At 36.7% G+C, this 13898-nt stretch overlaps 2 protein-coding genes across 2 annotated transcripts; both read left to right on the top strand.

Annotated features, from left to right (window-relative positions):
• Positions 1 to 8656: 8656 nt before the first annotated feature.
• LOC138886352 (uncharacterized) lies at positions 8657 to 10292 on the top strand. Its single transcript, XM_070167436.1, has one exon. It carries the CDS (start codon positions 8899 to 8901, stop codon positions 10261 to 10263), a length of 1365 nt encoding a protein of 454 aa, XP_070023537.1. The 5' UTR covers positions 8657 to 8898; the 3' UTR covers positions 10264 to 10292.
• Positions 10282 to 12583, top strand: LOC104229932 (replication factor C subunit 3-like; the record flags this gene model as incomplete). The annotated part of the gene is made up of 7 exons (XM_009782661.2): positions 10282 to 10377; positions 10476 to 10508; positions 10838 to 11015; positions 11102 to 11283; positions 11432 to 11568; positions 11637 to 11732; positions 11864 to 12583. Coding segments are annotated over 7 exons (975 nt in total), but the record flags the coding sequence as incomplete, so codon positions are not given.
• Between the last annotated feature and the right edge of the window lie 1315 nt (positions 12584 to 13898).

Below are 13898 nucleotides of genomic sequence, written 5' to 3'. Positions count from 1 at the left end.
TTTCAGCATCTCCTGCCCCTTGACGATTCTGTCCAGATAAAGTAACAGCTGAATAACTAGCAGCCTTCAAAGCACCATCTGTTGCTGCATTCATTCGTTCAAAAACTGTTGCAGCAGGGATGTCAGCTAGAGGTTTGGCTTTCATAGGAGATGATGCATCACCTACTGCTATCCCTTGTTTACCAGCATGAATTCCTTCACCATCCCCCTTTTGTCCAGCATTAGCCAAAACCAAATAGCCATTAGCCTTTTCATTAACATTAACACTTTGTTGTCCTCCATTGGGATGCAAAATCAACTGGTTCACAACTACACCCTCAACCTTTTTCCCAGCTTGATCTTGCACTTGTTGGACCTGTATGTCCTCAATTGTCTTGTTCACAACCACCTCTTTACTACCATCATTCATAGTGGCCTTCAAATTATTTTGTTGCCTAGAAATTGTATTTTTTCCAGGTCCTTCAATTAACAGTTGGCTAACGCTTTTTGAATTTAAATAGTCCCGTGCATCACCCTGTAGTTTCTCCTTCACACCTGTTGCATCCATTTCATCATCCACCTGTTCATCATGTGTTACTGTTTTTTTTAAAAGGATGCGACATGTATATTCGTCATGTCCTTGATGCTTGCATTGGTTACAATACAAAGGTAAATTATCATACGTAACTTGTTGAAGTTGTTCAACAATCTTTCCAGTTCCTCCATCAATATATTTGAGCCTTATTTGTTCTGGATGTTTGTCCAAAATATTCAGAATCACCTTGACCCTGGATGTACTAGGTCTAGATCTAAGTTGAGTAGCCTTATCAATAGTAATAGGCTTTCCAACAGCTGCTGCAATAGACATTAAGGCAGGCCTAGCAAACAACTCAGGGGGTAAACTTGGAAACGAAATCCATACCGCTGCCATAGATGTCTCTTCTTTTGGATTGTATCCAATCGTCCATGGAAACACTCTAACCTGATGTTCTTTTCCTTTGTTCGAAAAATAACTAACTGACCTTGCAAGACAAATTACAAAGTCTTCATATTGATCCAGACGAACGAGAATCTGTCTTTGCGCAAGAAGTCCGATCAAACAGTGGCCTTTGACGCCAAACTATTTTGGAAGGATTGTACGCAATTCTTGCAATTGTGGAGCATTAGGAGAAACCTTCACTACAATGGATTGATGTAAACCTTCCTCTCTTGCAAAGTCTTCCCGTTCCTCCATTGTAAACTGTAACGTTGGAATTCCATGAACTACTTCGTTTGGCTTCAAGATTGTTTTTGTAACTTGTCCAGTTGTTTGTTTATAGATCAAACTTGCTGCATATGAATTGGGTTTGTTGTTTATGGAGTTATTAAGGATTGGAGGGATGATTTTAGATGGCTCTCCCACAGCTTGGAGCTGGGGAGAGACGACAACATCCATGGCTGCTCAAGACGTTACCATATCATTGACGTGAAGAGAAAAAATTAACGATAAAATATTGAAAAATCTGGAAAAAGAGCTGCCTGCTATAGTAACCGCGAACTAAAATTCAAGATCTCTTACAAATGGCTATGGATTTGAGGATGAAAACAAATGGGGTTTGTGCGCAAAGACTAGATACTTCTTTTGACACCAACTTTGCGAAGATCCACCACCGGATGCCGGAGTTGAGGCACGTGAATAGTGACGGAATTACTATTCACCCTTCTTCCTAGAGAGAATGAGGAGGATTTTAGAGAGAGATGGATTTCTTTATTTCTTTCAGCATTTTTAACTCCTTACAAGCTGTCAAATTCAGTCTTGTAAAGAAGCAATATTTTAATTTTTCCCTCTACTGAATGCTTATTTGCCGCCTGATATTGCGATAGTTTAGCCTCGTTCGGTATAACACCTTGTCAAAATAGTAGTTGTTCTTTCCTTTCCTTGAACTCAAAAGTATATACTTGAATGAAACTTCAAATCTGCTCTGATACCACTTTTGTCACGACCCAAACCGGGTGTCCGTCGCGACCCATCGGTTTGGGTCATGACAAGTATGCTAAAGTGGAGCACCTTTAGTCTTACTAACGCAATGTGTTTGAAAATTAACTGTGTTACCCAACTCTAATTCATGAAGCAAATCCTCTGCTCTAAAGCAAAACGTTTTCTTTTATTGGATAACGCAAATTATCACTTTAATTACGCATTTTTAAGATAATGTCTTCTAAAATTTTAACCTTGAAAATATTCCCTTTTGTGCCAGTTTTCAATGAGAAAATGACATTAAATAATGAAGAATTTGTGATTCGAAGATGAATATTGAGCTAAGAAATGAGAGAGAAAACAGGGGAAGAAGAAAGCTCATCTTCATTATCGATTAACCCCCTTTGTACAGTGTTAACTACCAATTATATACTAATACATCTGTACTAACTAATTACTAACTATAGTTAGATAAACTATGATTAGGCTAAACTCTAGTTATCTTAAGTTACTTCACTACTCAATACATTCATACTCTTAACACCCCCCTCAAGCTAGGGGAGGTGAAGATGCTCTTCATCCCTAGCTTGGATAATAAATAGCTATTATGTACTCTGCTCAGGCCTTTGGTGAGAATGTCAGCTTGTTCATCAGTAGTATTGACATAAACAGTGTGGATCAACCCTGATTGGATCTTATCACGTACAAAATGACAGTCGATGTCTATATGTTTGGTCCATTCATGAAAGACAGGATTAGCGGCAATTTGGATTGCTGATTTACTATTACATTAAATGGGAACTGGATTTTACTAAGCAACACCTAACTCCTTGAACAAACCAATGAGCCAAATGATCTCGGCCACTGTTGAGGCAAGACTCCTATATTCTGCTTCAGCAGAACTTCTGGAGACTGTTGATTGTTTTGGACTTCTATAAAATAAAGAAATCACCAAACTTCACTAGATAACCTGTTATAGATCTTCTACTATTGGGGCAAGCTGCCCAATCAGCATCACAGAAAGCTGCTAGTGAGCCAGAACAATCAGCTTTCATCAACACCCCTAGTCCAGGACAGCTTTTGATGTATTTCACAATCCTGAGAGCAGCATCTATATGAGAAGATTTAGGACTGTGCATAAACTGGCTTAGTGTTTGGACTGCAAATGAGATATCTGGCCTAGTGACTGTCAAGTATAGCAGTCTTCCAAGTAATCTTTGGTATGGTCCTGGATCCTCTAATAAAGCATCATCATCTGTAGAGTTTGTGTGTGTATCAAACTCCATTGTGGTCAGCTTGGTATTCAATTCCAAAAGTGAACCCATAGGTTTAGAACCTGATAAACCTAGGTCAGCAATTAACTCTAGGCTATACTTCCTTTGATGCATCAAGATCCCTTCTTTACTTCTGGCAAACTCAATTCCCAGGAAATACTTCAGCTCTCCCAAATCTTTGATTTTGAAGTTATCCTGCAATTGTGATTTGGTCTCTTGTATTATCTCTAAGTTGTCTCCAGTAATGATGAGATCATCTACATATACAAGAACCACCACAAGCTGCCCTGAGGATTTTTTAGTGAATAAGGAATAGTCTAGGTGGCTTTGTTGAAAACCTGATGCAAGTAGTGCTGCAGTGAGTTTGATATTCCATTGCCTAGATGCTTGCTTAAGTCCATAGAGTGACTTATGCAGTTTACATACCAGTGATTTGTTGTTACATCCCACAAAGCCTGGTGGGATACACAGGAATACCTCTTCAGTTAAATCTCCTTGAAGAAAGGCATTGTACACATCCATTTGATGGATGGTCCAATGCTTAGCTACAGCTAAGGCAATCACACTCCTAACTGTCACCATTTTCACTGCTGGTGAAAAGGTTTATTAGTAATCCAAACCCTTCTTTTGATCGTATACTTTGGCTACAAGCCGTGCCTTAAACCTCTCAACCTTTCCTATTGCCTTGTACTTGATTTTGTAAACCCATTTGCACCCTATAGCTCTCTTCCCAAGAGGCAGTGGTACTATCTCCCAAGTTTTGTTATCCTCAAGTGCCTTTATTTTTACCTGCATTGCCTCAATCCACCTCTTGTCCTTTGCAGCTTCATAGTAGTTATTAGGCTCTTGTTCTGAAGAGAAATCAGACAAGTAACTTTGATACTTGTGTGACAGTTGATCATATCCAATGACAGCAGTTATTGGATATCTGCAAATGTTACTTTGTGTGCCTTTGTCTGCTGTTACATAATCCTTGAGCCAAATGGGAGGTTTAGAAGTCCTGCTTGACTTTCTAACAGCCTCAGCAGGTGGTATACTCAATTCTAGAATTGCAGTTGGCATAGAAGTTGGGGGATATTAAGTGCATATTGAATGGGTTGGAGAAGTTTCTGAATGTCCATGATCTAAGATAGGTACTGGGGAACTTTCTGGATTAGGAACAATGGGTGAGTCTGTAACTGGAGTTGATGTAGAATGTGGATAATACTCATGATCTAGGGTACTATGATCATAGAGTGTTCTCATGTTCAAGTCATCTAGGAAGGATTAGTCGGTTCCCTCCTTTGGGTTCTGGAAAGGAAAAACATCTTCAAAGAAGGTTACATCTCTGCTAATGAAATATACACTATGCTCAAGGTCAAGGAGTTTATATCCTTTCTGGAGTGCTGCATACCCCAATAGCACACACTTCACAGCTCTAGGCCCAAACTTGTCAGTTTTAGGCAACAATGAGGCAAAACACAAGCACCCTATGATTTTTAAATGAGCTAAAGAAGGTTGTCTATGATACAACAGTTCAAAAAGTGACTTGTTTCCAAGCACTGTGGATGGCACTCTATTGATAATGTAAACAACTGTCTCAATGCAATCTCCCCAAAATCTAGATGGTAGATGACCCTGAAATCTGATAGCCGTTGCAATCTCCAAAATGTGTCTGTGTCTTCTTTCTACTCCCCCATTCTGCTGAGGTGTATAAGGGCATGAACTTTGGTGTAATATCCCATGCAGCTGAAACAATTCCCTACATTAAGTATTGAAAAACTCACTTGTCTGACCTGAACATTTTAACAGGTTTGCCAATTTAAGTTTTAACCATAGCAAGAAAATTCTTAAGGATGAAAATTACATTAGATTTCAATATTATCAGAAAGGTCCAAGTTCACCTAGTGTAATCATCCACCAATGTAAGAAAAAATTTCATTCCATTATATGTAGCAACCTTGTAAGATCCCCAAACATCCATATGAATTAGTTGAAAAGCATCAATACTTTTAGTAGCATTTACTGGAAAAGGCATTCTAGTTTGCCTTGCCAAAGGGAAAATCTCACATCTATGAACATTATTGAAATCTAAACTGTTTCTGAAACATTATAGTTTTCTAATAACTGGTAGGGGCACATGCCCCATTCTCTTGTGCCATATATCTGGATCTCCTAGCTTCATCACTGTAAAGGCTCTGTGACAATGCATCCTTTTGTGTGACTCCACTGATATCATAGTGTATAGCCCATCTTCTTCCCTATCAATCTCCTTCACCTTCCCAGACCAAAGGTCCTGAAATACACAGAATGTAGGAAAGAAGGAAGCAAAATAGTTCAGATCTTTTGTCACCTTGGAGACAGGCAAAAGATTGAACTTGAAGGCAGGAACACATAAGACATTCTTAATAGTGTCACCTCCTGATAATTGACAATCTCCTATGTGTGTAATTTTGGCAGAGTCTCCTGTGGGTAGTTGAACCTGTCCTACATTTTCTGTTTGTGTTCCATTGTGTAGTAAATCTTTATTTCCTATCATATGGTTTGTAGCTCATGTATCTACAATCCACTTAGGAATACTAATGTTATTGTAAGGAAAGGTACCTGCCATAACTGCTATATTACCACTGGATTCACCAATTGAGCTTTTGTTAAACAACTGCAAAATCTGAGAATACTGCTCATTTATGAACATGTGTGTTGGAACTCCATTGTGTGCCTCTTGCGATACATTGCTCTCTATTTGTGTTGTTGCATTAGCTCTTCTCTTAGGTTTAAAATCAGATGGATAGCCCACTACTTTGTAACAATTCTCCTTCAGATGGCCAGATTTGTTACAGACCTCAAACTTCATCAACCTGTAACAGCATGCTTTTGTGTGTCCCTTCTGATGGAAAAATTCACATTCTATACCAAAATTTCTCCTTGGCCTATTCCTTGATTGTGAAGTAAACATAGCAGTAGGCTCTACTTGTCCGGTATAAGTATTGAACTAGTTGCTTGAAATTATTCTTCTACTTTCATCTTAGACTATCATTGCATATGCTTAGTTAATAGAAGGAACATTAGGCATCATTAGAATCTAGATTTTGGCTTGCTCAAATCTATCATTTAATCCCATTAAGAAATGCAGCAATCTCTGAAACTCCAGTTGTTCAACATAGTCCTTAACAGGAGGTGGTCCTTAACAGGAGGTGGTGGTAATATAGCATCATATTCTGCCCACAGATCTGTTAATTTCGTAAAGTAAACTGAAACAGATGAAACCTCCTGTGTTGAAGTGAAAATTTCTTTGTGCAAGTAGTAAAGCCTCGAAGCATTTACTTTGTCAAAACGTTCCTTAAGTCGTGCTCAAACTGTTTGAGCATTTTCTGAGAATAAAACACCAGTAAGAAGATGTGAATTAATGTTACTCATCAGCCACAAAGTAACAATGGTGTTGCAACGATCCCACTGATGAGCTAATCCAGATCCAAAATCACCTTTTTGAGGTGATACCGTCAACTAAGCACAGTTTGTTCTTTCCTAAGAGAGCTACTTTCATAGCTCGACTCCATAACGTGTAGTTTTCCATTCCAGTTAATAACAAGCCAATTGACAATGAACCCGGTCCATCAGATGGATGCAGATAGAGTGGGTGATTGTGATCAAGAACAGGTCCGATCGGTGTCGCACTAGTGCTATCGCCTGAATTATCATCACTCGCCATGTTTATTGTAGAAAATCACTTGCAATTACTCAACCAAATCAACGAAAAATTAGGGTTTCGATCGTGAAAAAACTCGTTTTTGATTTTGACAGAAATCGAAGAAACAAAAAAAATTGAACGAAATGAAGAAGATGCGAGTTGATTCTCTCGATTTACAACGAAATCCCTAGAATCAATTAGTAATCCGCTCTGATACCATGAAGAATTTGTGATTCGAAGATGAATATTGAGCTAAGAAATGAGAGAGAAAACAGGGGAAGAAGAAAGCTCATCTTCATTATCGATTAACCGCCTCTGTACAGTGTTAACTACCAATTATATACTAATACAGTTGTACTAACTAATTGCTAACTATAGTTAGTTAAACTATGATTAGGCTAAACTTTAGTTATCTTAAGTTACTTCACTACTCAATACATTCATACTCTTAACATATAGCCGCTGTAAAAATAATAGCCGAAAAAATATATAAAATTTGTATATTTTTTCTGTATATATATATAGACATACATTTTGTATGTTAATATACAAAACCTATACAAATTTTATATACTTTTTCGGCTACCAGATGTAAATAGTTTATGGCACGGGCTAAAAATGATAATACAACCTGGTTATTCGTTTGCTTTAATAATATGCCTAGAAGTGATTCTGGCAGCTCTATTTTTTTCAATTTTAATTTTTCTTTTTGGAAAAATCAATCGACATTTTTAAATGTATATATATACAAAAATTATACAAATTTTATATATTTTTCAGCTATTATTTGTACAGCGGCTATACAATATCATTTTCTCATTGAAAACTGGCATAGAAGGAGATATTTTCAAGGTCAAAATTTTAGAAGAAATTATCTAAAAATGAGGAATTAAAATGATAATTTGCCTTATTCAATAAAAGGAGAAGAAACGTTGCTTCATAGCAGAAGATTTGCTTAATGAATCAGAGTTAGGTAACACCGTTAGTTTTGAACACATTGTGTCAGTGAGACTAAAAGTGCTCCACTTTAGCATACTTAATGGACTAAATATATTCAGGGTTATATTTGAGGGACCAAAATAGACATACACTCAAAGATAAAGATAAAGGACAATATTGTTCAAAAATTTGAACAAGCAAACATAAAACAATCCTCCCATGGGCCTATTTAACATTACTACAATGTGTAAATCACTGAATGATCACCTCATCTAATAAGTCAATCTATTAAAAATGAGAAATTCAACTCCATGTAATAAATTGTGTTAGCGCACTCTTTTTCCAAGAACAATGTGAGTCTAGGACAGCTGCCGAAATGTTTCAATGAGGAATCCTTTTGTTCCATGCAGAAGACAAAGTCCTCTCCCGACAATGCACTTAGAAATTTCAGAACATCCCATGTATAATGCTAAAAAGATGCTGCGCACAATGTCAAAAGCTTGCTCTTCTTTAGTTGTATGCTACATTAGCTGGATTTAATTAGTTCAGCACCAGCTCGTCGTGTTCACCAATGTTTCTGCTTTGTGTTCAGCACCAAGTATTCCTTGTTTCTCCAACTCTTGGGTCTCTGGCATAGTTCTCTTCATCCTTTTAGGAGCCACTTCAGAATATTCTGATTCCACTCAATATGAAATCATATATTACGGTGATCATCTCATATAAAATCTTAAACGGTTATACAGAACATATATTTATTTACTTAATTACCCCTTAAGTACGTCAAGACTCAGCTCATGACATATGTCTACTGTAATACCATTTTAAAAACAATGTGACCAACTTTATCCAAAAATTTATACATATCCAACACCGTGGTTTTGTTTTCCTTGTGCTTTTCACAAAAAAGGAAAAAAAATAATTGGTACAATTCTTGTTACCATTCTCTGTATCTTTGCTGTCCTTACAGAATAAATTGGATGCTAATTCCCACCTATGATTAATTTTTTCCTTTTAGACCAGCAAACTGTTTGAATTGCCAGTGTTCGAATCATAGCTAAGAGAGAAAATTAAACTCCTGCTAAATGGAGGGAGCTTCAACATATAACAGAACTCTACAACTGAAAATCTCGTCGAGTATGAGGCAAAGGAGAAGTGGTTACGAGCCATCAGATACTGAGACAGACTGGACGTTGGACAGTCCACACCGTGAAGCAAATGCAAACAATGAAAAAGAAATACATCTTGAAGAACCTGAAAGCGAAGAGCAAAATCTAGCATTGCAGAAAGCAAAGGACAATAATTTTTTGAATGTAAGCCGGAGGACTAATGTCCCCAGTCCTGCTCGAAGGAGAACTACTAAGTCTCCTTATAAGCCTCGTAGAGATACCGATGATGATGTTCATTCTCCTGCAAAAGCTTTGCCAAGAAGTGTTAGCACATTTGCACGCAGGCCTGATTTATATTCTCGTAGAAATGTTAGTTCTTTTCAAAAATCTGAGTACCATAGACATACATCTCCATATAAATATGAGGATGAATTTGCTGATTCAAATAGAAAGCAAAACAATGTCCATAGTAGACTCGGTGAGAAATCAAATTATAATCGCAGGTATGCTTCTGCTCCTAGACCTGACAGACAACATAGGTTTGATGCTTCTAAGGAGCGAAGGAAAGCAGATAAGACGCTGTCCCAATTGCCAAATAGGAGCTTGTCGCGGAAAGAGAGGGAAACTCTGAATAAGCATGGACCTACAGGAGGTGAACTAAATGAAATGATTGCCAAAGCAAAGATTTCTGGAAGCAGTACAGGCGTTAATCATATGTTTGAAAGCACAGAAACCATTGCACCTGGTGATATTTTCTTTTCTCAGGATTATGCAGCCTTGACTATGCAGCAGATTACTGAAAACAAATCCAATAAAAAGACTCAGGTACTGACTGATAGGAATGTTGTACTATCTGTGAAAACACCTGCCAATTTTAATAATCAGAGTAGCAGAAGGAATTTATCGAGTAATACTATGACTCGACCAACTATGAGCGCGAGCTCTTCAGTAAGTAGGCAGAGCAGCACTTTGAGTGAGGCTAGTGGAAGGACAACTGCAAGTATGAAAAGGTTCACGGCGAACAGGCAAAAGAAGCAATCAGAAGCATGGTTTTCTTGTCTCAACAAGGGATCTTGTAGAACCTCAAGAAGAGAATCTCCAGAAAGAGGGCGCCCGATTGATGAAGCTTTAGTTATTGCCAAGGCATCTATAGTTGAAAGCCTGAGACCCTTTTGGGCTGATAGGTATCAACCTGTTTCACTAGAAGAATTCACTTGCCACAAGCAAGAAGCTTTACTACTTAAAGACCTGGTAAAGACAAGAGGAAATTTTGTACTGGTAGTTAACTTTTTCTGCTTAGATTACACAAGTTTCTTTGCTTTTCTAATGTTTTTCTTTTAGGTTTCTTCAAATGAAACCTTTCCACAAATCTTATTCAAGGGACCTTCTGGCTCTGGGAAGAGAACTCTCGCGATTGCTCTTCTTCATGAAATCTATGGAGATGCAATCTGCAATGTAAGTAGAATGACATTTATTAGAAGATATAGAGCTATGCTACATTTTTTACGGTTCATCAGTAGAAATCTTCAACTTCTTTATGTTCTTGTTTGCAGATATCCCATGATCTGAAATACTTCCGAATTAAGGTACCTTAGGCTTGATTTCTTTTCTGCTATTTATTCATTTTTCTGATCTTCATAAAATCAAAATTAATTATGCGGCTTAAACTTCTGTGATTTTCAATTGATCTCGATCCATCTGTTAAGCAGTTAATGTTTGTAAACACCACACTTTTAACCAGCAACCTTTATTTGGTAAATTGGAACGCCAAGCAGTTAATGTTTGTAAACAACACATAACCACATTGTTAACTAGCACCCTTTATTTGGTAAATTGGAATGCCATTTTTATTGCATAACCAGTACCAAGTAGTATCAGTTTTTTTTTTCTCTTCTTATCCCCTATTTGTTGATAGGAAACAAGGCCAGTGCAAGTTGTTGTACCAGTAAGCTCAAGTCCTCACCATATAGAGCTGAACGTTCAATTGGAACCTAATGCTAGATATGCAATAATGGCTTTTGTTAAGCAAATAAGTAGCGAGTATGCACTGACCCCTGAAATCAGCAGAGTGAATATGAAGGCTGATTACAAAGGTAATCATATCTATCAATGCAAAAACTATTTTAACATTGTAGTATCACTTCAGTCTTGATATCTAATAATAAATTGCTACTTACAGTAATAGTTCTGTATAATGTGGACAAAGCTGCAGAGAACATACAGCACCTAATAAAATGGATAATGGACTGCTATTCAGATGCTTGCAAACTCATTCTCTGCTGTGAAGATGATGTATCCATACTTGACTCAGTGAAAAGCCACACCAAAGTTGTTGAACTATCAGCTCCTGTAACTCATGAAGTAAGTCTCAAAGTAGTACATTGTAAAATAATTTACATTAACATTGACTACAAATGTAACATGTATGTCATCTGAAAAATGAGTATCGTTCATATCTTCAACAAGACACGAGAAATTTCCTTCTTACTTAATCTTTTGCATTGCTTAGATCATGGAAGTTCTTACTCAGATAGCAAGAAAGGAAGATTTTGAACTACCAATGGGCTTCGCGGCTAAGATAGCTGCCAAATCAAAGCAAAACCTGAGGAGAGCAATTATGGCTCTTGAAGCCTGCAAAGCGCACAAGTAAGACTAATACTTACAGATTATGCTCCTGCTAGTTTGTGGATTACTAATCCACATACTTAATACAGCTATCCCTTTGCCGAAGACCAACCAATTTCAATAGGATGGGAAGATATTGTAATAGAACTTGCAGCAGAAATTCTAGCTGATCCCACCACAACGAGGTACTTCTTTCCTTGGTTCCTTTTTCAATTTATTTCTTTCCTTCATTTTGTTTGTAAGGAAATTATGGATCCACTTTAGACTGTTAGTTCACACAATGCATAAACTACACATTTTCCTACCGGTGCAACAGGTTATTCTCTGCGCGGGGAAAGTTTCAAAAACTTCTGGTGGAGTTTGTACATCCAAAACTTATTCTCCTGGTAAAGTATAGTACTTTAATGAGGATGGTTGAAGAGGTAATATTTAAGGGAGATCTTAACATGATCATTGTTCAATGCATGCAGAAACTAGTTGAAGAATTCCTTAAAAGGGTTGATGCTGGTATAAAAAGGGAAATTTATTATTGGCATGCTTATTATGTAAGTTCTCTCCTTCTATATTAGAATATTTATTTCAGAAAACTTCATTGAATGACTGAGGACGATCTGCAGGAGAAAAGGCTTCCTCTTGGAACAAGTGCTTTGTTAAAATTAGAAGGTACCTTGTTATGCTATGTGTATATAAGACATTTTAAGTGTCATCAGTTCTCTTCACCTGGATTGTTGATAGATTTATATGTATGACTGCAGAATTTGTGGCAAAATTTATGAGCATTAACAGGAAAAATTTCGGCAACCGTCAGCAGTTTCACTAAAATTCGTGACTACATGGAGGCTATTATGATTGAGGGAAGGCTCAAATTTTGGCGCAACAGGTCTTCCCCTTTTATCAAACAGTCTGCATTCACGATGGGATAACAGTCATTCTTGGGAAACTATGTCAGGTTGTAAAGATTATCTTATGTGAATGTGGCGATGCATACAAACAGAAAGCTGTATGCATCTGGTGTAAGTTTTTTGGAAATTCTTGAACTGGTCCGTCATATATGTGAGAGACAAATCACGTACTACTATTATGTAATATTATTTAGAATTCATTATACTGTATGTCCAAATCAATCATAAAGTGATGGTCGACTCACTCTACAAAGTCTATTTTTTTAGTCTCTTGTATTGCTGTGTGCATTGTCAAATCTTGTTTGAGAGTGCAATAGCTACTTTCTCTATCGTTCTTAACAAAAAGTATAACGTACTTTATTAATTTTGTATAAGCACTAGCACATCTTTTCCTGAAAGAAAAGAAAAAGTTCGTTGTTTCCACTTCTTGTTATTTCTTTACATCTACTTGTTCTTATTTAACAAAAAACAAATTACCTACTGGATACAGACTTTAATAAATACCTAGTAATATTTTTTCTAGGACTTTCCATCCAAAAACATGTGGAGTGCCTCCAGTTTTATCATTCAAGCTAAGCCTCTCAATGCACTTTAATGACTTCAAAAGAACGACAAGACTTTAAAAAACAATATATGAAACAAAACATTCCTATGCACTAAGGGTGTGAGCTTTGTTCCACAGGTCACTTATAAGGTAATTACAATATTTTCTCTATGATAATTATTATTCTTTAGTAACCTGATAAAAATAATAATTAACACGTTATTAGAAATTAAGAATCACAAATAGTATCAATGTTTTAAAAGGCATTTCTGAGACTCACCCGGGGGCTCGCCCCTAGGCGAGACACTTGTAAAACGCCCTGGGGCTCATATATGAGGCTCAGTTCTGTGAGGCTTACACCCCAAGCGCTCGATTGTAAGCCCTAAACACGCCTAATGCCCAATGTTCGGGGCTCGCCTAACAATTCTAAATCAAATCACGTGTCGAATTTCCTAATTAGCATTATTGACCCTCAAAATTTTTTATCAAATTAATGATAAAAGTTCTATTCATGAATAGAAATACGAAGATTGAGCGTAACTCAAATAGAGAACCATAGTATTGCGTTTTTGTATCTTCACTTGTTATTGGTCGTGTCTTGTTCATACATCTCTCCTAATTATAGACTTTTATTAATTTAATATTTTAAACTAATTTATATTTACTCATGAATGAATAATATTTTAATTATAGTACTGACAAGATTTACTGATTATTCACTTTTAAGAAGGCAAAATGTAGAGTTTGATAATATCTTTTAAGAACTTATGATTCTTTAATTGTTTGAAAGTTAAGACGTTATACGTGATTTGCCTGTGTTATTACACTTACGAAACATGGCATATATTTTGTTTTCTGTGATTTCTTTAATTTTTAAACTTTCAATTTATATTTTTATGTTTTTA

This window comes from Nicotiana sylvestris, chromosome 2 (genome assembly GCF_000393655.2).
Source record: "Nicotiana sylvestris chromosome 2, ASM39365v2, whole genome shotgun sequence".
Lineage (NCBI taxonomy): Eukaryota > Viridiplantae > Streptophyta > Magnoliopsida > Solanales > Solanaceae > Nicotiana > Nicotiana sylvestris.
The sequence above is the reverse complement of the archived record's forward strand: the minus strand, read 5'-3'. Positions and strand labels throughout refer to the sequence as shown.